The 23,060-nt window shown below is 42.2% G+C and overlaps 1 protein-coding gene and 1 long non-coding RNA gene across 21 annotated transcripts in view; one reads left to right on the plus strand and one right to left on the minus strand.

Annotated features, from left to right (window-relative positions):
* The window catches only part of FGGY (FGGY carbohydrate kinase domain containing), a 425,082-nt gene that overhangs the window by 334,748 nt on the left and 67,274 nt on the right, over nucleotides 1–23,060 (plus strand). For 15 of the 16 annotated variants that reach the window (XR_004348564.1, XR_004348561.1, XR_004348565.1 and 12 more), the window contains one exon: nucleotides 301–395. Coding sequence is in view for 11 of the 16 variants with exons in the window: in XM_032623526.1 (XP_032479417.1) it covers nucleotides 301–395 (95 nt within the window). In the remaining 5 variants the exon portion in view is untranslated. Of the gene's footprint in view, nucleotides 1–300; nucleotides 3,136–23,060 lie in introns of those variants that run through there. The other variant, XM_032623561.1, reaches the window with a different exon arrangement.
* Nucleotides 1–23,060, minus strand: part of LOC116749344 — a 68,492-nt gene that overhangs the window by 12,010 nt on the left and 33,422 nt on the right. For 2 of the 5 annotated variants that reach the window (XR_004348585.1, XR_004348580.1), the window contains exon 1: nucleotides 3,142–8,006. This is a non-coding gene — a long non-coding RNA (uncharacterized LOC116749344). Of the gene's footprint in view, nucleotides 1–3,141; nucleotides 8,007–8,129; nucleotides 8,178–23,060 lie in introns of those variants that run through there. The other 3 variants (XR_004348581.1, XR_004348583.1, XR_004348582.1) reach the window with 3 other exon arrangements.

Here is a 23,060-nt window from a genome sequence, read left to right on the forward strand (position 1 = left end):
ATAGATGATTGATAAATAGATAGATAGATAGATAGATAAATATAGATATAGATACAGATATAGATATAGATATATGGTGCTGGCTTCCAGGGGACCCTTGGCTACTGCAGCAGCAGGCAGAGGCAGTGAAATCCTTTAGAACCAGGTAATCCCAAAGAACAGGGAACTGCAAGGGGGAGGGGGGGAGCACTGCTGCTGCCTCTACATCAGGTGTTTGTGCTGCTGGAGCTGCTGGCCAGCTCCCCGCGTGGCCCCTGGCCCTACTGCTCCCTAACCAAGGTGTGGCTTTGTCCTGCGCAGGCATGCCTGTGGTCCTGTCGCAAGAGGTGGAGTCTGTTCTCGTGGGTGCTGCTATTCTGGGGGCCTGTGCCTCGGGGGATTTCGCTTCTGTACAGGTACGTGAGGACCAAGGGGTGGGCCGTGGCCCCTCCCCTGTCTGGGGCTGTCCTTCCTCTTGACAGCAGCTCATGTCTTGCAAAGCACACACAGGATATAATTAAGAAATGATAGGTTCCAGCCAGGGAAAGCACAAACACTTCTAGCCTCACATATTTTTTGCAGTTTTCATTTGACTTGGCCTCCATTACTGTCGGTTGTTCTGTCTTTCTGTTGGTTTTCTTTTTTTCTCCTTTAAAATAGCTCTTGTGTTATTTCATTTGAATTTCCCCTTGACCATTTTTCTTTTAGCAAGTGAAGCAGGTAAGGTACAAAACAAATTTTTCATGTGAATTTCTGATTTGTATTTGCTTCTTTCATCTCCATCCACCACTTTTCAAACACCTCTGAGGTCTCTTTCAGCAAGGTACACAAATGAAAATGTTAGTAAAAGGGAGTTAGAAGAAAAAATAAGGAACAAAGATATAGGAAGAAGGAAACAACTCGATGGCAATGATGGAGCAGACAGTTTGACTCTGAGCTTCCTGGCAGCCGAGACAAAAAAGAACACATGATAAGTTACATAATTCTTATTTTCAAAAAGAGGAAGCATACTAGTTTCTTTAGGAGACAAAGCTTTTCCTACCACTGAATTGAAAAAGACATTTCACATGTGGGTTTTATGGAGAGACTTTGAGTGGTAAAATAATAGGATTAACAATAGGTTTACAAAAAGGTAGAGAAGCAGTATAGTTTAAGGCTGAAGGCACAAGCTCTGAAGACAACCCTCACTTGACTTCCAACTAGTTCTGTAACCTGACCGTTCTGCTTCCACTCCATTTCTTTATCTGTAATAATAATCAGGAGCACATTATGAGTTCTTTCTCTGGACCGGGAATGTACATTCAGTCCCACAACAGCTCTATAATTCCCATTTTATAGTTGAAGAACCTGAGGCAAAAAGAAGTTAAATAACTTGGCTTACATTGAAGCAGCTAGTAAATGCCAGAACCAAGAAGTCTGGCTCCCAAGTTGTAACTGAAAGTTGAAGAAATATTTGTTCAGCTGAGTCACCAGAGAGCTTAAGTGACTTGCCCACGGTCTCAAAGTCAGGACTAGAAGCCAGGTTTTCCACCAGTAGCCCAGTAATGAGAGCTTTATTTATTGTGATCCTCTTATGTACCAAGAACTATGCTAGGTGCTTTTCATATAACCTTCCTGCTACCTCTCACAACCCACACAGGCAACAGAGATCCAGAAAGATTATGGAACTCAAGTGTACACTGTTGGAAATGGTCACATGCAAGAGTCTGATACCAATATCTGTGCTCTTTGTGCCACATTTTGGGAAGTGTGGTGCACGACACCCTGCCAAGCCTCTCAAATTGATGCTTGTGAAATATCCCTTCCAAAGAATTGAACCCACTCATGAATGCTTGTGGATCTTAACTGGAGTTTTTAAACAAAGATGGTAGAGTTGAGTTTTCAACTTTTTTCTGGATTTTCTGGTGCTGTCTCAGAAACATCACATGGAGATGTTTATTTATTGTTGAAATGTTAGTGACTTGTCAGTTATTAGTTTAATGTGTTGATTTATGAAGATGTTCTCATAACTAGGTGCCTTGCACTTCCTGGGATGAGGCATAATTGCCAAAACAAAACAGTAGAGATGCTTACTAAGGCCCTGCATAGGTTAATGCATATTATGGACTGGAAGTTTCTGTCCCCTCAAAATTCAAATTTGAATCCCTAACCCCACAGTGTGATGGTATTTGGAGATGTGGCCTTTGGGAGGTGACTTTGATTAAATGAGGAAATGAGGGTGGGACCTTTATGTTGAGATTAGTGCCCCGATGCGATGAGACACCAGAGCTTGCTTTTTCTCTGCCATGTGAGGACACGGCAAAAAGGTGGCCATCTGCAAGCCAGGAAGGGAGCCCTCACCAGAGCTCAGCCATGCTGGCACCTTGATCTTCGTGCCTCCAGAACTCTGAGAAAATGAATTTTTATTGTTTAAACACCCAATCTGTGATATTTTGTTATGGCAGCCCAAGCAGATGAAGACACCTCATTGAATCTTGACAGTCTCCCTGCCTGAGGGAATAAGGCTTTTTATTCCTGTGTTATATATGAGGAAACCCAGGCTCAGAGAGTTTTTAAGAAGTTTGCCCAAGGCTACAGTTAATAAGGGGCAGAAGCAGAATTGAAAGCAAGGTCTCTCTGGATTATATCCTTGTTGATTTTCATTCTTTTTCTACTTTAGTCTAACCTTTTTTTCCTTGAAAAAAAAAATTGGCTTCTTAAATGTTCAAAGGTGAATTTTCTGAAAAGAAATGTCATTGGTCACAAATCAGGAGACAGTCTGCCACTGAAACAAGAGTAGTGTGACAAGATCTGGCTGCTTTATCAGATACTTCATACCATGCCTTGTGGCACCTCATTGACATCTTAGTCAAATCTGGAGTTTCTAGCTCTGAGAAGTTTCCACTCACTTCTTCTCCTAAGTGGAAACTGAGCTTCATCCCACACTGACATCTTCTTCACTACATAATATTTTCCCTTAATATTCTGGAACAGGATCTAAGATATGGTAGATCAAAAATTGGAATTGTTGACTTGAGTAGCAGCTGCAAGGCCCACAAAATCTTAAAGACAAGTTCATGTCTCCTATTCAACCTGAGGAATTATGTGCCTCTCCTGACTATTTTTAGGAGACACTGTAATCTAGTAAAGAAAGCCCCCAGGTGCCAGAGACCTGAATCTTACCTGTCATCACATGCCTGAGGGAATCCATGTGGTCATAACCTCTGTGCATGGTTGTTGTACATCCTCAAACAATGTCACTTGGCCTCTCCAGGTGCTCGTTTCATTTGTTTATTTTATTTCCTTTCTGAAAAATGTTTAAATAAGAATTGCCATTCCTGTGGAACTGCTGAGATAGAGCCTTTGAAAGATTCAGTGACTTCCGTGAAGCCCAGGTATAATTGTCAACATTGTAATAATGATTATGTTTGGAAATGTGAATGCATGTCAACTTGGCTTCATTCACCCCTCTCTAAAGAAGAGGTGCCAACCTATGTGCCCCAGGCCTGGAGACCATCTCAGGATTCTGGCAAGTTGAGGTGAAGAAGAATTACTTCCTCCCTGTGATTCATATTTTTCAATCTGAACTTCAACACAGTTTTTTCTTTGAACTTCAAAGATCCTAGCTTGATCTTCAGGGTGCCTGCCACTCCTTCCTGTAAGAAAGCTGAGCAGAGCTTGCCAGCAGCTCTGTGATTCCAGCAGGCCAGATGTTTTGTCTTCTCATAGACCACACATCTGGTCGTTGGATAAAGGATTTCACTTCTTATCTGGTTGGGCAGACTTTGGTAGACTCAGCTGGAGTCGTCTCCTTCAGATGAAGGAAAGGCTAAGAAGACTCCAGAAAACCAGGCTGCAGACCTAGGGAAGAGTCCTACGTGCCCAGGGAGACAGGGTTTCCCAATGTCTTAGGCCCATGAATGGATGACTTCAGCTAGGGGTAGAGCGCTATACCTTCCTTTGGCAGTACCAACAGATCAGAAGGACTTAGAATTGTGGATTTTACTTACAGCTATTGCAAACTTCTATATATTTGAATTCTGGGGAAAGTTTATCAGCTGGAGGGAGAGGGATAGTGGATGGAATTTTCTGAGGGAGGTATTAATGGGAGAGATTGGTAAAGTACAAGGTCCATTGCTATTCCAAATTTTGAAGCCTGCTGACAGTTCCTGCTTCCACCTCTTGTTCATTTATCCATTCATATTCTCATCCTCAGAGTCTCTCTCTCCCTCTCTTCCTCTGCCCTTTCCTACCCTCCCTTCCTTTAGACAACTAAAGTCTTCCTGCTCCTATTCCCTTTCCAAATTAGGATCTCACAAAGGGTAGTTATAGCCATCCATCTGCATTAAGGAGTAGAATGACTAATAATATCTTAAAGAATTGTCCCTCTCCAGAAATCACCATTTCTCCTTTTAGTAGTTTTCAAAACTATTCTTCCACTAGACAGTGTGACAAGTATCATGTCACAGTTGTCTTTGTATCTGCAGCTTAATAAAATGGAATCAAATCACAGAGATGCCATTTTCATGGTAAAAGTTCAGCTATTGAGTAAGTGGGAGGGGATGCAAGGAAGGAAGTCTTCCTCCCTCCTTAGAGTTATCCAGGCGGTCTTGGCACCTGTGGCCTTTCCACCTGACCACTCCTCCATCGCTAGAATGTCACCCATCGCTCCTCTGGCCATCAGTGTGCTCCAAAGTGATCCTCTCAAATTCTGAATATCCTGGAAAGCAAATAATTATCATTAGAAGTTGGGAGCATCCCATAACGATTCTCTAGGCTCCCAGGCCCTGGGAAATTAACACACTGGGAAAAAAATCACTTTATGAACTATCAACATGATTACACTTCCCAAGCTCAGACAATAGAGAGGTTCTAAGAAATGCAAAGGACACATAAAGCAAGAAAGCGGTTTCAAGATGCCATGAGAGAAAACTCAATCCAATGGCAAAGAGGCAGAAATGCAAAATGGCTTTCCACTTTCTGCTTCCTTCAGCCCCTCTGCAGATGTCATGAGCTTCCTGTGATGTCTTATCTTAAAAGAAAGCTTTTTCCCCCCAAGACTATTTATATAAAATAAGCTTTAATTCTAACTGTGCTATTGATATTTATCTTGACACCCACCCTTCCCCCCAAAAAAAGCAGTAGAGGAAGCCTCTGAAGCAAAAATCAGCAGAAGGAGACAGTGACAAGAGATCAAAATGAATTCAGCCATCATTTTAATGGTAGTACCAGGGTAAAGAAAATAAGCCCTTGGAATCAGCCAATTAATCAAAACCTTTTTTCCTCCCACGGTGTGAGGGTTGCCGCCTATGTAAACCATTGACTCCGTGCGTTCCCACCATCAACTTTCCCTGTCACGTTCCAGACAGACTCCTGTGTCTCGCAGACCAATGCATCTAAGTGGCCAGTGGAGAGCGGTGATTACTCACCCTTTCTGTAATGTGTGCCCACAGGATAAACTATCCGCGCTGACCGCAGTGGTCTACCCTCAAGGTCAGTCCTTGCAAACATCCTCACTGCTTAGCTGAAGCCTCTCCTTCTGTTCTTTTTCATGACATTTCCTTCATTTAGAGCCAGTTTCTATTCATCACCTATTATGTGCTTCAAAGCCTGTTATTTTTTTATGCTATACAATACGTCTCCATATTGTTTTATTTTGTGAGAGTTAACTTTCTGTGTTTTTTAGTCCTGTTTGGCTTCCCATCACCATAAATACCAGTTTTACATTTTGCGAAGTAAAGTTGATTACCATGATCTTGCTTTCTGGAGGTTTGGAAAGACTGATATATAATAGATGTTCAGAAATATGAAACCACGCCATTTCTTGGCACATTCAGTCTTAATTTGCTGGGTTTCTTTCCTTTTTCTGGAATACAACTACTAATTCATGTTCACTGGGAAAAAATAAGAAAATTCAGTTAAGCTGAAAGAAAAATATGAAAACACTGATATTACTACCCTAAAACAGCCACTATATTAGATTCTGGCTTCTATCTTTGTAATCTTTTTGTACATACTTTTAAATTATTTTATACTTTTCTAAATTACAAAACTGTGTTCATACAATGCATATTGTTTTATAGCCTTTTCTCCCCCAGCCAAAAATACATAGTAAACATCTTTATTTATCATATTTGTAGGCTGTACAATTTTCTGCCCCATAGTAGACCAGCGGTCCCCAACCTTTTTGGCACCAAGGACCGCTTTCGTGGAAGAAAATTTTTCCACAGATGGGGGTGGGTGGGGAATGGTTCAGGCCGTAATTCCAGCGATGGAGAGCCGCAGATGACGCTTCGATCCCTTGCCCGCCGCTCACCTCCTGTTCTGCGGCCCGGTTCCTGACAGGCTGCGGACCAGTAGTGGTCCGAGGCCCCGGGGGTTGGGGACCCCTGCTATGTACCATGACTTATATCCCCAGTCCTCTAGTTTTGAATACTCAGGTTGTCTCCGTTGTTTTAAAGAATGCTGCAACTAACGTCTCTGTATCTAAATTTTTGCCCATACCCTAAATTATTTACACAAACTAAATGATGGAGGTATAGTTATTTGGTCAAAAAGTTTGCCTAACTTTTAGGATTTTGATACGTATTAGCACTTTATACTCCCACCAATAGTGTGTGAAAATTCAGGGCTCACATTCCTTCTGTATAAGGTATCTTTTGCTGTGAACTTTAGTTTCATTTGGCTTTCATTCCCAGGTCTCTTAAAATCCTATTTATTTCACATATGGTCCTGATACTATCAGTTTTTTTTAGTAACCTTTTGCCCTTTGCTGCTTAAGCATGTGTTTCATGAGATATGAGATTCTGGTTTCTAATTAAACGGATTCAGGTTTCTGATTGGATTTTCTGTATCCTGTCCCATATGTGAGTGCCTCATAGAAAATCAACAGAAAACCTGAAATGGTAATTAATAGTTTAAAGAAGGGTTAAATTAAGAATGTGATGCTGGTCCTAACATTCTTTATACTTACTGCCATACCTGGTTAACAGTACATTCTTATCTTTTTGAGAATTGCTCCCACTCAAAAAAAAAAAAAAAAAACTAACAACAAATTCAGGTTCTGATTAATTATACATCTCCTTGTTCCAATCCAATTGGCAGAATGGCACCATGGATATAAAAGTCAAAAATTAGCGCAAAATTAGTCTTCTATTTTTAGGAAATTATTTCAGTTTGTAAGATATATGACATTGGACTCTCCTGTTCCTTACAGGGTGATCCTAGAACAGGGCCTGTTACTTTCCATCCTTTGTCATCCTTTGTCCATCCTTTGTCATTCATCCTATGTCATAACATAGAATGTTAACAGTCCCCACTGTGCAGATGAGGACAATGAAGCATGGAGAGGTCATATAACTTTGCTTGACACAAAGTCCATGCTTTTTTGTTCCATCAAACCATGTTCTTTATATTCCAGTAAATATATATCTGTTGCTCGGAAAAAGTGTAGATTCCAGTATAGCACTTTAGCTGCGCTTCTACAGTGTAGTATGGTTTATAGAACATATCAGCACACATGTTTAGCCTCACTGCTTGGTGGAGTATGGGACATAGAAATAAAAAGAAGAAATGTACCCTCTTTGGTTTGGAAATTTTCTAATTTCTTTGCCTGGAGAAGGCTTCATACCATACTCCCAGTAGTGTTTTGTTTTATTTATTTGTATTTAATCATAATCTGTCCGTTTACTTTTTATACAGATATATATTAAAAAGCACTTTAATTAAGAACTTTAATTAAATGACACTTTTTATAGTATTGTTATTAACACAGATATTTAGGCTAACAAATATTTTTTCCAAATATCTCCCTCCCCTTGCAGTTTTTACTCAGGAACTTAAGATTTGGGCTTTTATAAAAGAAAACAGTGGCCAAACATCTACTGAGTACTTTAGAAACTTAGAAGGGTTTCAAAACTGTATTTCTAAAATAAAGTTTACCTACCTTTTTTTTTTTTTTTTTTTGCGGTACGCGGGCCTCTCGCTTGTTGTGGCCTCTCCCGTTGCGGGGCACAGGCTCCGGATGCCCAGGTTCAGCGGCCATGGCTCACGGGCCCAGCCGCTCCGCGGCATGTGGGATCCTCCCAGACCGGGGCACGAACCCGCATCCCCTGCATCAGCAGGCGGACTCTCAACCACTGCGCCACCAGGGAAGCCCTGAGTTTACCTACCTCTTTGACTTCATTTTGTTCAAGACAACATTTTATACTGGTGCAAATCTGAAAAAATACGTTAGATTGTTTAGTGGAAATGAATGTCTGTAAGTACTTAATTCCTCATTCTAATGATCATTTATACTTTTCCTTTTTATAATAAATGTCTTTGTTGGAATAAATCAGAAATGAATAGGTAGGACTTTTTTTTTCTCCCTTTAGGATGTCATGAATACATTATCCATGCTGTATAACTTTAATATTCAACACAGTAAATTAGGGTATGGAACCAAATAAGAGATGAGGGAAGACAAGACCTTTAGTTAAATCAGGAATTGTCTGTAATTGGGAAAAAGTTCTGAAAAATGATTACACACACACACAGTCATATACACATACATACCACATACCACTGAACAAAGTTTGATTCAGAGTCATGGAATGTTTAGAGGTCTTACTGAAGTATATGAAAGACTTTTGTTTCCATCATTGAGGCAAATGATCAAGAAGTATGCAAAAGAAGAAGTACCATTATTACAGTTGCTTATTGGAGGTATTTGATACGCTGCAATGAACCATAAAGTACCACATGTGTAGAAACTTGGATGGCATATCTCTCATTACATGCATATCAAAGAAATTTGAACATTTAAAAATTTAGTACCATGTTAAAAGTTATACATAAGGAAATTTCCTATACTATTATCACCATAATTTTACAAACGAAGAAACAGGGTAGGAGGGTTTAAGTGACTTACCAGAGCCCATGGCTAGAAAGGGATGGAGCCAGAATCCAAGGCCTAGCCTAGGATTTCAAAGCTGAGGACTTTTCAGCTTGGTCACACATGGAAGTGGACTCCTCTAGGACTGAGTGTGATGGCCATTATTTTAAAAAACTAGTACCAGTAATAGACAACTAGAATTTTTTGAATTTATTTTATGGAGGTATAGTTGATTTACAATGTTGTGTTAATTTCTGCTGTGCAGCAAAGTAAATCAGTTACATATACGTATATATATTCCTTTTCATATTCCATTATGGTTTATCACAGGATATTGAGTACAGTTCCCTGTGCTATACAGTAGGACCTTGTTGTTTATCCATCCTATACTAGTTTGCATCTGCTAATCCCAAACCCCCAATCCATCCCTCCCCCACTCCCCCTCCCCCTTGGCAACCACAAATCTGTTCTCTGTGTCTGTGAGTCTGTTTTTGTAAACACCTAGAATTTGAATGTACATTAAAATGTCCCTGTGTTAGTCAAGGTCCCCACAGAAGTTACCTTCAAATTAGGATAGTTTTAGAGAGTTTAGTAGAGGGACTATTTACAGACTGGGGACCGGCCCTGGAGAAATCACAAGGGAGGATATAGTATACTGGGGTTTGTAACAGCTGGACCTTAAGAGGTGAAGGGAGAGCACAGTTACTGGAACCCCAGAACCCCAGAACAGAGGGCTGTGTGGAGGCAACCGATTCAGCTGGCTTGCCAGTGACCCTGGAAGTGAAGAGCTGGGTTATTGACCCCATCTTCCTCCTGCTCTCTGACTTACTGTCGGGCTCCCCATTGGCTGGAGTCAAAGTCATAGGGCAAGAGAGCTCATTGATATAGTCCGTACAAGTGAGCCTGGCACAGCCCAGAGAAGGGTGGGAGGGGGTCTTTAGGAGCAAATGCAGCTGTCCTCCGTAGTCATCCAGACTGGGCTGTGCAGGTCTGTCTGTAACCAGAGGCCAAGCTGTGAATGGTTTGTTACAGATTGGCAATGAGATAAGGGACTTGCATCAGAATGTAAATCAATTACAACATTTTGTTCGTAGCAAGATGTTCTCAGTGAGAGAATCAGGGTGTTTGTTTACTTTCTGGAGGAAACTCCTTATGTCATTATGGACGGGCCCTTTGAGTAACACTGATCAGATCTGTCAGCTCTGGAAATGACAGGCTAGGGTGCTCAAAAGGGACCCACTTATCCCTGCTTTCCTTTTTCTGCCTTCCCTTCTGCCAAAGACAAGAAAACTGTGCCTCTTCTGAGCTGGGCACTGTGCTAAGGTACTTGAGATGCCATTTGATTCTTGCAAGGTAGGTTATTCACCTCACCGTTACAGATAGGAAACTGAGGCTCAGAAAGTTTAAATAACAGATCCATCATCTAACAAGTAGCAGAGCTGGGGATCAAATCCAGAGCTGACTCCAAAACCTGTGTTTTTTGTATAGGCTGCCCTAGGGCCATGCTTAAAATTATCTGACATTAATACCCAGGAAACAGTGCAGGGTTCTAGGGGGATTGCCTTTTTTGGAGACCTATGGCTGTGTTCTCTGCTTTTGGTAACAACAACCAAGTCATGGTTTCTGGGAATAGACACACCCCAACTCCCAAAAAGTCAGACAGCACCATTTATGGGTCCCATGTTACTTTGCTTTACAAGGCCTTTCCCAGCCTAGCCAGCCAGATCAGAAGGTGAAGTCAGTTTGTTTCTAAGTGGCTCTTGTCTGTTTCTATCTCTTTTTAAATCTGGGAGGTCAGGAAGAAGATGGGGAGAAAGAATTCATGACAGGGATACATTTCCTTAGAAATGTTATTAATTGGCTGGGCAAAACAAGAGAAGGAAATAAAATAGCTGCTCCTTACTAAGTAAAGGCATCTTCTTCCCTTATCTCATTAAAAACTTAAAAACACTCTTGGTTTAAGCAGGGCAAATTAGTAATTAAGTGCTATATAATCAACTTGTGTAAACATAATATCGAAGGGGAGGCCAAATTAATCACTCTGCTGGCTTGTTTTTTCCCCCATCAATGCACCTTTTACTTGGGTCCTTCCTGTGATGTCAGGATGCATTTTCTGCTCTCCTCTGCAGCTGGAGATAGGGTGGGCTCTGATAGCTGGGCTGACAGATGACAGTGGGCTACATCTGGAAAAGGCATGTGTCTTGGCCTTGATTCAACTAGGTGATGAGGCTCCCTATTTAATATATTGAGTCAAGGCTCATGAGCAAGAGGCTGCCACGTGACAGGGACAGTCCTAGATGGTAGCAGGACAAAGAAGATTTAAACACATCTTGGGGCCCATGGAGTTCCAGTCTGGTGGGGAGGAGGTAGACACAGACAGATACAGTTATGAAAAAGTCAACACTAAATGTAATGACAAAGACACAGCGCCTTGGCTTGGGCTCAAATCATGGCTCTGCCACTTACCTTAAGTGAGTTACTTAATTTCTCTGTGCCTCAGAGCTCTCATTAGTAAAACATAACAGTAATATCTGCATCATAGGTATATTATCTCACAACTCGTGTTGTAAGAGGTCAACACGTTAGTACATGTAGAGTAGAATACTGTCTATTTAATGTTGGCTCTTATTTGTTTAACTACAGTTGCTATACAGTGGATAATAGAGCACCAAGGAAGGAGTGTCTTCCATTGTCTTAGGGCTAGAAATAGAAAGGTGCTTCTGAGAAGGCAGCATTTGAACCGGGCCATATAGAATTAGTTGGTGATAGAGCTGGAACTCTGTGGAGAGGCGCGTGAACCAGGCTGGCCCTTAATCTTTGCAGTAGAATACCTTCCCTGAAAGCAGAGGAAGGAGCATGTGCCTCAGTCCTGCACAAATCTCTCTCCATTTCAACTCGACACAATAAATATTAGGAATAACTGCGGGAGCTCAGTCGTGTCATGGCAACTGCCTGCCAAGTCTTGGGGGTGGAAGAGGGTAAATGAGCTGAACCTGTTGTGGACGGGATAAGAGGAAATCAAATGAGGCCAAAGAAAGTAGCCCACTAAGTCACCTTGCTACACTCAAGGTGATGGCATCTCCTTGGCTTGCTAGCTATGTGAGCCAGCCTGGCTGGGCAAGGTGCTTAGTTTCTCTGATCCTCAGTTCAGTATTAACCGACCCCACTGAGTTACTGCAAATATTCTATGCATGAAAGCACAGTTAGCACAATGCCTGGCATGCAGAAAAGTACTATTATTAATATTTCCTGTATTAATTTGATCCTTACCCCAAAACCAGTAAAGTAGGTGGTAGCATTGTCCCACTTCATAAAGCAGGAATTTGAGGCATCAAGACTGATAAGCTAAAAAAAAAACTGATAAGCTGACCTGAGGTCACATGGATGGCTAGTGGGGGGAGGAGGGCTGCAGTTTAGCTGGTCTGGCTCTAGGCCCACTCTCTGCATATCCCCTGCTGCCCAGTGTCTCAGAGGGCACCTAGAGCTGGCTTTACATATTATATGCTAGAAATAGGGCAGAGGTCACTTGATTATGTCCAGGCCCCTCAGTTGCTAATGAGGAAGAAATCCTTTCTCCTGTTTAAAGGAGTGATAGGGTTGAGCCTACGACAGTGGTAACCCTCTAACAGGTGGGGCAGGTGGGGCAGGCCAGAGTGACTCACCAGGAATGATCAGCCCTTGGCTGCAGTGGGGATGCAGCTGCCTGCACTGAACTTGGCAGTTTTGCTTAGGGAAGAAAACAATTTGTTTATTTTTTTATCATTCATATTCCTCTTCCATAATGGATTTGAGGAAGCTTATAATAAATGACTAAGCAGAATAAAACTAAGCAAAATAAAACTCACAAGTTAGAAGCTATGTAGGAAGATAATATACCAACTACTTAGGCTAGGGGGTCCTCAGATATATATATGCCTGCAGGCCATACCAGGTAGGCCATGTAAACAAGCAGAGAACAAGATGATTTCATTCTGTACCAGATTGGAGGATGTATACTCTGCCTAAGGACCTTGAAATTCAAATTGTTTTAACCCTGCGTTGGTGAGTGTCAGACCAAGCAGATGTGTGGGACAGATTTGGCCTATGGGTCTCTGACCCATAAATAAGGGGATTACTTTGAGCTTCCCAGCAGCCAACACAAAATATGTTGGACGTGCAGGAAGCAAATATGGAAATATGTCAAGTCATATAGTGTCCACAGAGTCAAGGAGGTATACCAGTTTTCCAAAAGAGACCACATTTTCCCAGGTACCAAATTCTAAAATTTCCATTCCTTTAAAAACAAACAAAGAAGTCATTCCATGGAACTTTACAGAAGAAGCAGAAGAATTCATCCTGTACTACCTTGCTAAAGGTCCGGAGCAGGACATTGAAACTTGACTTGAGGTCAAGAATTGCCCGGGCTTATAACTTTCTGGAGCTGTCACCTGCCCCAGGGGTAGAACTGAGAATACCCAGCATGGTGGATGGATGGCACGTGCCTTACCACTCTTCCCTGAATATTCCTTCCCTCAGGCAGCTTCACAAACAAAGCTGCGTCACTGACCTAGGAGTGTCTTAGAGGACCTCAGTACTAAAGCTTTTTACCAGCCTGGCATCAGGGAAGTGCTAAAATGAAGCACCCATCAATCGAGAAGGGCAACAGATGTCGAAGCCTATCAAATGTCAGTAAACAGCAAGCCTTCAGAGGCCACCGAACTTGGCATCGTCTTAGCAAAAATACACCGTTGCCTTCAAGAGGGAAAGCCATGGACTTTTATAAACTGCATTAAGTGATGTATTTTTTTTCTTAATCTCTACTTTTTTTAAGGGCAAATTTACTGTTCCCAGAGTGTTCTAGGCTTTCAGTCCTGGAAATGTAGGTCTTCAAAATATCCTCCCAGTAATTATGAGAAGTTTCATGTTCAGCTTATCTAGTACCCTCCCTTTCACTGTTAGCAGTATGATTCATATTATAAGCAATAAATAGGACCATAGTTAAGAGCACAGACTCAGATGTCACATAAATATGGGCTCCAGTCCTGAGTTCAGATGCTCAAGCGGTACATTAGGTCAGTCCCTTTACCTCTCTAAGCTGGTTTTCTCACTGTAAAAATGAGACTGTTAAGAGTGCCTGCCTCATAAGCTTGTTGTGAAGATTCAATGAGATAATATGTAGAGAGTATTGAGCACAGCTACTGGTGTGAATAAACTTTCAGTGAGTTATACAAAATTAGAGTAATATTTATGAGACCTATCATTATTAGCTGACTGTAAATCACACGTTGTTCTAGCGCTTTATGTATATTATTGAGATGGCTGGGCCACTCATTTTCCTGTTTGCTCTCAGATAGCTTATTCACACCTGCCCTGCTGTGTATTACATTTCTCAGGCTCTCTGGAAACTGGCCACTGAGTAGATTTGGCCAATGGGAGATGCTGATGGAAGATGGACGTGCAGGAAGCAAGCGGGGAGAAGTCAGGTCATTTCTCTCTTTCACTGCAGCAGCAACTGCATCTCCTGTGTGATTCCAGCTCCCAGCCTTTCCCTTCAGGTCCCAGGGCTGACCACTCAGCCCTTCTTTGGTTTTCAGCTCCAGCCTGACATGGCCAGCCCCTGGCTCTGGCCACACCACTACCTCCCATCATCTCTTGATCCCTAAGAGGAGTAGCAGCTTTTTGCCGTCCCCGATCTCTGAGTTCCTTCAATATCATCCGTTTGGCTTCTTGGTTTTGTGTGCCATCAATGAAACCGATTTCTTGTGCTCAATTCTTTTTGTTGAATTACCTAGAGTGGTTTCACTTCTCCCAACTGAACTCTGCTTGATACAGTCACTTCTAAGCATTAAGAGAAGTCAGTCCTTATGGCAAATCCACTTCCCCTCCTCTCTCCCTGTCGGAATGAGCTAGGCCAACAGGAGAAAGGGTGGCCAGTTATCATGGAGAGCAGTTCACTTTGACTAAGTGACACCCAAAAGACAAGAAATTGACGTTAGCAACTTTAGTGAATACCCAGCTCTGAATAAGCCCACTCTGAGTCAGGCATTGAGGCCAGTGGCCACAGGTAGCTTAGCACCTGTCTCAGGAGACACAACTTGATTACAAGTCTGAGCCAGGCACAGTTCCAGGTAGTGTCTAGTCAAAAGGAATAGAAACTCCTCTTTCTTGAACCAGAACTCCGGACCTTTCTAAATGAATCACCCTATTACATATGTGATTATTCTCATCACCCAAATGAGGAAATAGAGACTCAGAGAGGGCAAGTGATTTGCCCAAAGTCACATAGCTATTAAGTAATGGCATTAGGAGTTTAAGTCTGTATGTCTCAGAGCTTATGTTTATTGAGACATATCTTTTACTCAGGGTTTTCCAAGCTTTCTTCCTATCTCAAAGCAAATTATAAGAAAGCTACATGCATAACTCATATTGCTCTGGCCTTCTTGTAGATGTTTCCTTGCAGAATCAATATTTAGCCTTTCTCACCTAACTCTCACAATAGGTTTATGTGCAAAGTCTCTTTTTTTCAGTTTTACAAATGAGAAAACAGACTCAGAAATTAAAAGAACTTACCCAAGGTCACACTGGCTGTTAATATTCAAGCTGGAATTTGAATACAGGTTTTTGTGTCTCCAAGCACACGCTGTTTCTATGGGTGACCTCAAAGTCGTGGATAGTGTAATAGAGGGCCAAATGTTTTACAGTTTTAAAAAAGAAAAAGAGGAAAAGCAAGGCCAGGTTCCCCACCTTCAAGGAGCTGACAAGCTAGAAAAATAAAAATGAAGTAACCTGAAACCAGAGAGTGCCATTACATAATCTGCTCCCTGGTAACAGCTACAAGCAGGAAAGAGAAGTGTGGCTTTGTATAAGAAGTAGGGCTTGAAGTGGAAATGTTAATTTAGGATGAGCAGAGAAGCAGCAGGAAGTGGGCTTTTCAGATAGAGGGCTAGTGAAAGCAAAGGAATAACACAGACAGAAAGACATCAACTCAACTCCTAGGAAAGCATCCCAGTTCGGGAGTAGCAGAAGAGAAAGCTCGATATATAAGGACCACAGTTGATAGGGAGTGGGGGTTGTCAACTATAAACAAATCATTAGGAGTTTGATCAGGAGTCTTGGGAGCATCCTTTGCCCAACATCCCCTGACTCTATCATTTTTTATAAAAAATGTTTCAGGCTAATAGTCTCATTTACTTAAAGTCAACAACATTAAGTGCTTCTTAGATAGTAATACTGCTTCCTGCTTAAGAAAAAAGCCTGTAAGTTAATTCAGCCTGGGAGTAACGACAAAGATTTATTATTTATCTCCAACAGTTTTGAAGCCTCCCTGAAATATAAGGGGACACTCTTTAAATGTCCCTAGAAAGTTATCCTATTTCACTAGAGTGCATTTGTGTATAGAGTGTAACATATCAGGTTTGAAAATTTCAGGATGAAGAAGGCACCTTCTGAGACAAGGCCACTGAGATATGGGAAGCAAGCAACCCACCTCACCCCACCTCAAAATCTACCCCCTCGCCCCTCTCTCCATCCTCAGCTGACACCTTGGCCGAAGGAGCCTGTGTGTTGCAGTTGATCAGACTGAAATTCCTACCACGTTGGCCATGTCAATTTCACCTGTCAGCATCTCTGATGAGGAGGGATCCTGACAAACCAGACTGGTTTAGATAATTGGATTATAGCAGTTGTCTTCATCTTAGTAAGCTGGCTAGCTACTATAGACAGACGTTTACAGAGGAGAAATTTATAGACAATCCTAAAGTGGAGATTCGAGGAAATGCTTAGATGACTGGGAAGCAGCAGGCTTTAGTGAGTCCAACATATTGTGATGTGGTGGGGAGCTGTGACCCCTCTCTTCAAGGGGCTCCTAAAAGGATAGCAGAGGGTATTTATGTAGTTTCGCCAGTCATCGTGTAGGTGACGTTGCGGATTAACTCACTTAGTCCTCACAACAATCCCATGAGGTCCTGATATTCCTTGTGCTTTGCAGATAAGGAGATGTTTGCAGATAAGGAGGCCAAATCACAGAGAGGTTCAGTACTTTCCCAAGGTCACATCCTAGTAAGATACGCTTGGTTAATGTTCTGACCCTGTAGTCTGCTCACTGGGAGAATATTGGAACCCATCTGTAAAGTTGCCTTGGGACACTTCCTCATGGTCAGGCCTCCCTCTACACTTCCCCCACCTCCACCTGTGCTTATCTCTAGCACTGCCCTTAGATGTTTCCATGTCTGCTTACCCTACTTGGGTGTGAGCTTCCAGGGAAGGATCCCAGAATTCCTCACCCTTAATCAGTAGCAGGTGCTGTGTAAACGTGTGTTGTACCGAAGTGGAGGTGAAATTGACAGAGAATTTGTCATCTCCCTGGAGCTGGCCAAGCAGACTGGTTACCCAGGGAGCCAGCCACTAAAGCAAGGGTGCTGCTGTGATGGATGTGGACGGAAAGCCCTCAGCAGGTAAAATCCGACCCAGGACCACCTAGTTCTTAGCTCTGTCTCTGGAAACAGCTTTCCCTGTTCACACTGGCACTCACTCCAGACGGTTCCTGTGCCTCTCAGTTACTCTCTCTTTTTCAAAGATGAGCTCCCCCATCCTCAGTGTCGGTTCCGTTACTGAACAACCCAATATATAACCTGAGACACGAGGTCTACCTCTTTGGGCCTCAGATTCCTCATCTTTACACTGAAAGAATTAGGTTCTGGTTTTCAAACAGTTTAAAGTAGTGGATCATTTGGGAGCACACTGTACAAAACAGTTAGAAGCTGAGCCGTGTCTCCTGCTCACCGTGTCACGCCCTCCCTTTCCCCATGGCAAGGTGTGACCCCTTAGAGGGTCTCAACTGAACATAAGAAGCACTGGACTCGATCGCTTCAGAGGCAGTAACCCAGAATATGTTAAGGTAATGAGCACGAATACTTAAGAGTATTGTACAATAACAAAATAGCTTCAAAGTGGAAGATCCAAGCCACTGAGGAAGGCGGGTTCAAGGGCTCCTGGCGGGACCCCTGCACCTGCTCGTCTGTCGGATGCCGTGTGCTCCTGGAGGACTTGTCGGCTTGGCCTGATCCGGTACAGTGGGTTGGGGAAACTAAAGCCTCTGGGCCCCATCCTCCTTGGCTGGGAATAGACCGCGTGTCGTGGAATTGTATCCAGCCACTCTTGGAGATTGATTTTCCATCTGAGGATCTGACCTCTTTCTTCACCAGCAGAGGGGGTCAGACTGTCCTGGGGGGGAGGTCAGTGAGCTAGCCCCCTGAAAGGCCTTCCCTTTCTTTCTCTTTCTCTTTCTTTTTTAACTGTCTGTTTCAAAGGGAATTTCCGATTACTCTGGGGGCTTAACACCACCGGTTTGAATCCCTCTTGGCATTGAGAGCTTTGAGATAGCCATACCACCCCCCTACCGGTGCTTTGTGCTAGGAGATTACTAAAGATTTAATTCCATTTATGTCATTGGATTTATTTCAAAAAAAAAATCCAAAAACCTTTTGGAGTCAGGGGTGAATGCCCCATTTCCTTTATTTTTTGTCAATTTTCACAGATTCCTTATGTGAATGCCTCAAGGGTAAAAATCTTGCTTTAGTTATTTCCACATGTCCAGCGCCTAACACAAAGACTGACCTTGACTGTTGGTAAATATTTGTACATCATTCAACAAATACAGCCCCAGGTACAGTGATGTGTGAAATAACCATTGTACTAATTTTCATCACATTTACAGTCGAGTGTAAGAGACAGTTAAATACAAATAAGTATATAGTGTGTCTTGGGTTAAGGGCTATAAAGAACAAAGAACAGTTTCAGTGGAAGGACAAATTTGAATGATTGATGAATGAATGAAAGTAAGACGACCTCAACTGCCAACCCAAAATCTGTCTCATCTCATCTCTTTGTAAATAATTATTATTGCTATTATTTTAGTTATCACAACTGCTACCATTTCTTGAGTATCTACCACGTTCCAAGCTCTGTGCTAGCATCTTCCTATTTGGTACATCAGATTCTCAGAAGAACCTTTTGCTGTTTAGGCCTTCTTACCCCTTATTCCAGATGAAAAAATAAGGCCCAAGGAAGGTAATTAACTTGTTTATGGTAAGAGAGCTAATAAATGTCAGAGATGAATCCATGTTGGTCTGACAGAGCCTTTGCATTAAGCAAAACGGAAAAAATTCCAAAGGTTATCACCAGGGATCCAACAGGGTGTCCCTGTTTGAGGAACACCACCTCCTACCTTGTTGCAAAAGATCGATGATGTTAGGTGAAAGGAGGAAAAAAAGAGAGAAATCTATGCTGGAGAGTGAGAGGGAAAAGAAGGAAGATAGTATTCTTGAATTGGCCATCTTATCAGCCTAGCAATAATAAACCATCACCATGGGAACAGGAACTCTAATTAATGACAGATGTTGAGTCACTTTAAAAACCACACCATCTGAATGCCGAGCTGGTGCCGTAACCCTCTCTCCCCTGCCACAGCTGGGAGCATGCTATGATCTTGTTGGAGAGACCCATCTTTCATGGGTGGAGCAAACTCTGGACTTGGCATCAGAAGACTTAACATTTGAGCCCCAAATCTGCCTTTCTGAGCTCTTTTGCGTTGAACAATAAGCTCACCAAAAGTGAGAGGTGGCTATCATTAATTTTGTCATTATTATTATTACTAGTAGTAATAGTAGCTTTCTGAGACTCAATTTCAAGATCTATATAATAGTAAGTAATATCATTTCATCAGTTACTGCAAGAAGTACACTTACAGCAATGCCTGGCATAGACAGTGTGCCATCGTATTTAACCATGGTGATGCTGATGCTGGAGGAGAAAAAGAGGAAGGGGGAAGAGAAAGAAGAGCAGTTGCAATGATGTACGTGCGTAGAACTATGAAGTCTCTGAGGTGTGATACAAATGAGGGCATTCCACTCATTGTCGAAATACTTTTGGTCAGTTCCTGGCCTGGTAGCCCATTCCTATGTTTAGTTTTCTCAAAGGTTCTATTGTCTGTGTTGCCTTTTTGTCCAGCCCAATATGCATGTCTCTCCTGCTTCCGGCTGTGCAGTTTAACTGGGGGAAGGACAACCAGGACAAAGAATTGACAGAAACCATGAGAAAAATTTACTCAGAGCCCAAGTTCTCTATAGGCCAGGATTTTCCAAAGGGTGTTCTTTCATACATTAGAAGGTATTCCTGGAAAGAATTCATTTGGAAAATGCTATGCTCAAGTTAACTAGGTATCTTTATAGCGAGACTTTGCATAAGCCTTTAAGATATAAACTTGCGTTGTGAATCTCCCGGGTTGAGGAGGCATTTAGAATATAGACTTTCATAAATTTACTTGACCAAAGAATTAGTCTTTCATGGAGCATCATACTTTGCTAAAGGACCAAACATTGGGAAATGCTGCTATAAGCCGAGGGTCAAGACCATCAAGTGTACAAGTAGTACAACATAACAGGTTTGAAAACCTCCACCAATCTTCCCATCAATTCATGTGTCTATTTAACAAATTAAAAGAGCACCAGTGCTATATTTGGCAGTGACTACATGCTAGATGGTGGAGAAGCAACAGCAAGATCCATGTATTTCCCACTCTTACCCTCTCTTGCGTGCCTATTGAGGTGAGGGAGAAATTGCCTAGCGGTAGCAATGCAGTGTGACAGTGAACAGATGGAGATCCCAGGGTGGCATGGTACCAAGGGAGGGGCTTCTTATCCAACTGAGTGGGTCAGGAAAAGTTCCCCGGAGGAAGGAACTTCCAACCTGAGATTCAAAGAACAATTAGAGCTCTGTAACACATTGTCAGTGCACTTTGCCACGTGTTGTCACAGTGCATCCTCCCAGCAGCCCTGCGGGTCAGACACAATGAGTGGTAAAAGGAAAGTCGTTCAGTGCTGCTTAATGAGCTCCTACTACAGGTTAGGGGCTGTTCTAGGCATTTTATACACTTACTGCATTTAATCTTCACAACAATGAGTGGCCTCAGTTTATGGATGAAAAATTAAGGCTCAGCTTAAAGTAGCACAAAGCTGCACGTGTAATTTGTAGAAAACGAGGATTGAACTCAGAACTACAGGATTCCAGAGCCGCCTCCCATTGCATCATCCGCCAGTGATGAGCCCAGCCAGTGGCTAGTCCATGACAGAGTTTTGACCAGAATGAGAAATGTAGAAAAGTAAGCAGAGCATCATAAATGTTTTCTTCCTAAATGATTTATGTTGTCCTGAGAAGTACCCTGGTCCCAAATGTTTGGTGTAGAAAGTCCTATGCTTTTTTTTTTTTTTTTTAATATTACCTTGTATGAGAAAACCTTTTTTATTTTGAGTTCTTACTTGGCAAAATAAAAACTTGCTAACCATATGCCATTCTCCAAAGTAATTTTGGAAATATTAGTGTCCATGAAATTTAAAAATCTTGGAAATAGTCTGTATGTATTTTTATTGAACATACTCATTCTAAAGATGAGAGGACTATGAAGCATCACATTGCTTTGGGTCTGCTGGTTTGAACTTGGATGAGTTACTAAACTCCACAGACTCAGGTGTCCAGCAGCCGTAAATGGATACAAAGTAGAATAATGTGGCATCTCCCTAAATGCACACATATGCCACCGGTGGCACTCGGGATGACTTTAGCTGGCATGTGGACACTCTTTCTAATAGTTATATATTTATTTTAATGTATATTAGAAAAACGGTGACCAACACCGTACCTATGTTTTCATAGACATTTCTGCTTAGAACAAGGCAGTTTGAAAAAAGAGCAAGGAATTTATTTGGAATTTAGAAAAAATATTACATGTATAATACTACAGATGGTACTTGGATATGGAAACAATTATGAAGATGGTATGTGACTAACTAAAATTTGTGAAATAATAAGATAACATGTGTGAAAGTGTCTCATGCATAGAAGGCCGCAGTAAACGCTTCCTTCCTTTCTGATTCATCTGGCCAGCAAGTGGCAGAGTGCAGGACTAACCCTCATAGCCTCAGACTCTCAGTCCAGTGCTCCTTCCAGGACACCTTTAACTCTACTGCTTCCTATCTGCCTGCCTCACCCAGCATCCTACCCCTCGCCACTCATCCCTCAGGAAAAATGCAGTGAGTAGGTATTTCAGAAGTGACTAGTGGCTTTGCAAAAATGTTCTGATGAATGTCAATAATAAATAAAGTATACCTAACAGCATAGACAGTGTTAGCATTTGGAAAAACAGGAGTTGGATTCTGAGAATTGAAAGGGCCCTCAGAGATCATCTCACCCAATCCTGCCTTTTACGGATGTGGAAGTTGGGACTCAGGGAGGGGAAGTTCTTTGGTCAGAGCTCTGAGCTGATCAAACCAGGATGAGGATTCATATAAAACATGCAGATATAAAACGTTACTTTTTTTTTTTTAAAAGACCTGTTTCCTGCTTTCCAGAAAAGTAGCAGGGATGTACCACAAAAGGACTTTTACTTCCACAAATCTAAAAATGTGGAAAGTCATGCTTCATACTGTGCCCATCAAGAAAACATTGTAAATGATCACTGGAGAAGGCATTCCTGGTGGTATTCTTTTGTCTGTTTGCTTGCTTGTCTGTTTTAATTGTAAAGTACATGACATAAAATTTACCATTTTTGCGTGCCCAGTTTAGTAGTGTTAAGTATTATTCACATTACTGTGCAACCAGTATCCAGAACCCTTTTCATCTTGCAAAACTGAAACTCTGTACCCATGAAACAACAATTCCCCACCTCCCTCCCCTCCAGATTCTGACAACCACCATTCTGCTTTCTGTCTCTATGAATTTGACTACTCTTGGTACCTGATATAAGTGCCATCATATAGTGTTTATCTTTTTTTTTTTTTTTTTTTTTTTTTTTTTTTCTTTGCGGTACGCAGGCCTCTCACTGTTGTGGCCTCTCCCGTTGCGGAGCAACAGGCTCCGGACGCGCAGGTTCAGTGACCATGGCTCATGGGCGTAGCCGCTCCGCGGCATGTGGGATCCTCCCGGACCGGGGCACAAACCCGTGTCCCCTGCATCGGCAGGCGGACTCTCAACCACTGTGCCACCAGGGAAGCCCAGTGTTTGTCTTTTTTGTGACTGGCTTATTTCACTTAGCATAATGTCCTCAAGGGTCATATCCATAGGCGCACGTGTCAGAATTTCCTCCCTCCCTGGTTGTTTCCTTGATGCGACACAGCCTATTCTCTGTGGTCCCCATTTGTACCCATCATCACCGTGAAGACTTTGGCACGCTTAATATTTTAGTGACTTCTCTCCA

Source organism: Phocoena sinus, chromosome 1, assembly GCF_008692025.1.
Source record: "Phocoena sinus isolate mPhoSin1 chromosome 1, mPhoSin1.pri, whole genome shotgun sequence".
Taxonomy (NCBI): Eukaryota; Metazoa; Chordata; class Mammalia; order Artiodactyla; family Phocoenidae; genus Phocoena; species Phocoena sinus.